The sequence below is a fragment of the Protomyctophum bolini genome, assembly GCF_963924005.1.
Source record: "Protomyctophum bolini genome assembly, chromosome: 18".
Taxonomy (NCBI): domain Eukaryota; kingdom Metazoa; phylum Chordata; class Actinopteri; order Myctophiformes; family Myctophidae; genus Protomyctophum; species Protomyctophum bolini.
In genome coordinates, this window is record NC_137879.1 from 2,072,829 (window position 1) to 2,075,328 (window position 2,500).

The 2,500-nt window shown below is 45.4% G+C and overlaps 1 protein-coding gene across 1 annotated transcript in view; it reads left to right on the forward strand.

Moving 5' to 3' along the window:
• The window catches only part of LOC308332989 (protein TANC2-like), a 168,238-nt gene that overhangs the window by 120,578 nt on the left and 45,160 nt on the right, over nucleotides 1–2,500 (forward strand). The window contains 1 exon segment of the mRNA XM_080789143.1: nucleotides 1,065–1,103. Within this exon segment, the coding sequence (XP_080645269.1) occupies nucleotides 1,065–1,103 (39 nt within the window).

The following is a 2,500-nucleotide window of genomic DNA, read 5'->3' on the forward strand; positions in this document are numbered from 1 at the left end:
CTGTTTACTGACACAATACAGAGCTTTAACTGTTTACTGACACAATACAGAGCTTTAACTGTTCACTGACACAATACAGAGCTTTAACTGTTCACTGACACAATACAGAGCTTTAACTGTTCACTGACACAATACAGAGCTTTAACTGTTCACTGACACAATACAGAGCTTTAACTGTTCACTGACACAATACAGAGCTTTAACTGTTCACTGACACAATACAGAGCTTTAACTGTTCACTGACACAATACAGAGCTTTAACTGTTCACTGACACATTACAGAGCTTTAACTGTTCACTGACACAATACAGAGCTTTAACTGTTTACTGACACAATACAGAGCTTTAACTGTTTACTGACACAATACAGAGCTGTAACTGTTCACTGACACCATACAGAGCTTTAACTGTTCACTGACACAATACAGACCTTTAACTGTTTACTGACACAATACAGAGCTTTAACTGTTTACTGACACAATACAGAGCTTTAACTGTTTACTGACACGATACAGAGCTTTAACTGTTTACTGACACAATACAGAGCTTTAACTGTTTACTGACACGATACAGAGCTTTAACTGTTTACTGACACAATACAGAGCTTTAACTGTTCACTGACACAATACAGAGCTTTAACTGTTCACTGACACAATACAGAGCTTTAACTGTTTACTGACACGATACAGAGCTTTAACTGTTTACTGACACAATACAGAGCTTTAACTGTTTACTGACACAATACAGACCTTTAACTGTTTACTGACACAATACAGAGCTTTAACTGTTTACTGACACAATACAGAGCTTTAACTGTTTACTGACACAATACAGAGCTTTAACTGTCGAAGGAAATGCTTAGTTTGTTGCTGCTGCACACTGCTGCCCCATAGCTTATACATTCATGTCCTGCTTTTCCCTGCTCTCTCTCTCTGTGTCTCTCTCTCTGTGTCTCTCTCTCTCTCTCTCTCTCTCTCTCTCTCTCTCTCTCTCTCTCTCTCTCTCTCTCTCTGTGTCTCTGTCTCTCTCTCTCTCTCTGTCTCTCTCTCTCTCTCTCTGTCTCAGCTTCAGCTAATAATTCCCATGCCTGGCAGTCGCAGTCACGTAAGTCTCTATACGTTGTCACCAGTTTTTTTTTAACTGTAAACAGTGTATTTCTGCCTGTGTGTTTTTTGTGTTTGTTTTATTGTTTGTGCACATGCGTGTGTGCGTGTGTGTGTGTGTGTGCGTGCATTTAGACTATACTTTGGAGTGCAACATGAAAGTCCCTCTCTGCAGTGTCACCCGGGTCACCATTAACATGTTGTGACACACCGTGGTAATGTTTTACAGTGCGTTTCGCCCCGTACCGGCCCCAGGACATCATTAACATGTTGTGACACACCGTGGTAATGTTTTACAGTGCGTTTCGCCCCGTACCGGCCCCAGGACATCATTAACATGTTGTGACACACCGTGGTAATGTTTTACAGTGCGTTTCGCCCCGTACCGGCCCCAGGACATCATTAACATGTTGTAACACACCGCGGTAATGTTTTACAGTGCGTTTCGCCCCGTACCGGCCCCAGGACATCATTAACATGTTGTGACACACCGTGGTAATGTTTTACAGTGCGTTTCGCCCCGTACCGGCCCCAGGACATCATTAACATGTTGTGACACACCGTGGTAATGTTTTACAGTGCGTTTCGCCCCGTACCGGCCCCAGGACATCATTAACATGTTGTGACACACCGCGGTAATGTTTTACAGTGCGTTTCGCCCCGTACCGGCCCCAGGACATCATTAACATGTTGTGACACACCGTGGTAATGTTTTACAGTGCGTTTCGCCCCGTACCGGCCCCAGGACATCATTAACATGTTGTGACACACCGTGGTAATGTTTTACAGTGCGTTTCGCCCCGTACCGGCCCCAGGACATCATTAACATGTTGTAACACACCGCGGTAATGTTTTACAGTGCGTTTCGCCCCGTACCGGCCCCAGGACATCATTAACATGTTGTAACACACCGTGGTAATGTTTTACAGTGCGTTTCGCCCCGTACCGGCCCCAGGACATCATTAACATGTTGTGACACACCGTGGTAATGTTTTACAGTGCGTTTCGCCCCGTACCGGCCCCAGGACATCATTAACATGTTGTGACACACCGTGGTAATGTTTTACAGTGCGTTTTTCCCCCGTACCGGCCCCAGGACATCATTAACATGTTGTGACACACCGTGGTAATGTTTTACAGTGCGTTTCGCCCCGTACCGGCCCCAGGACACCATTAACATGTTGTGACACACCGTGGTAATGTTTTACAGTGCGTTTCGCCCCCGTACCGGCCCCTATGACATCATTAACATGTTGTGACACACCGTGGTAATGTTTTACAGTGCGTTTCGCCCCCGTACCGGCCCCTATGACATAATTAACATGTTGTGACGCACCGTGGTAATGTTTTACAGTGCGTTTCGCCCCCGTACCGGCCCCAGGACACCATTAACATGTT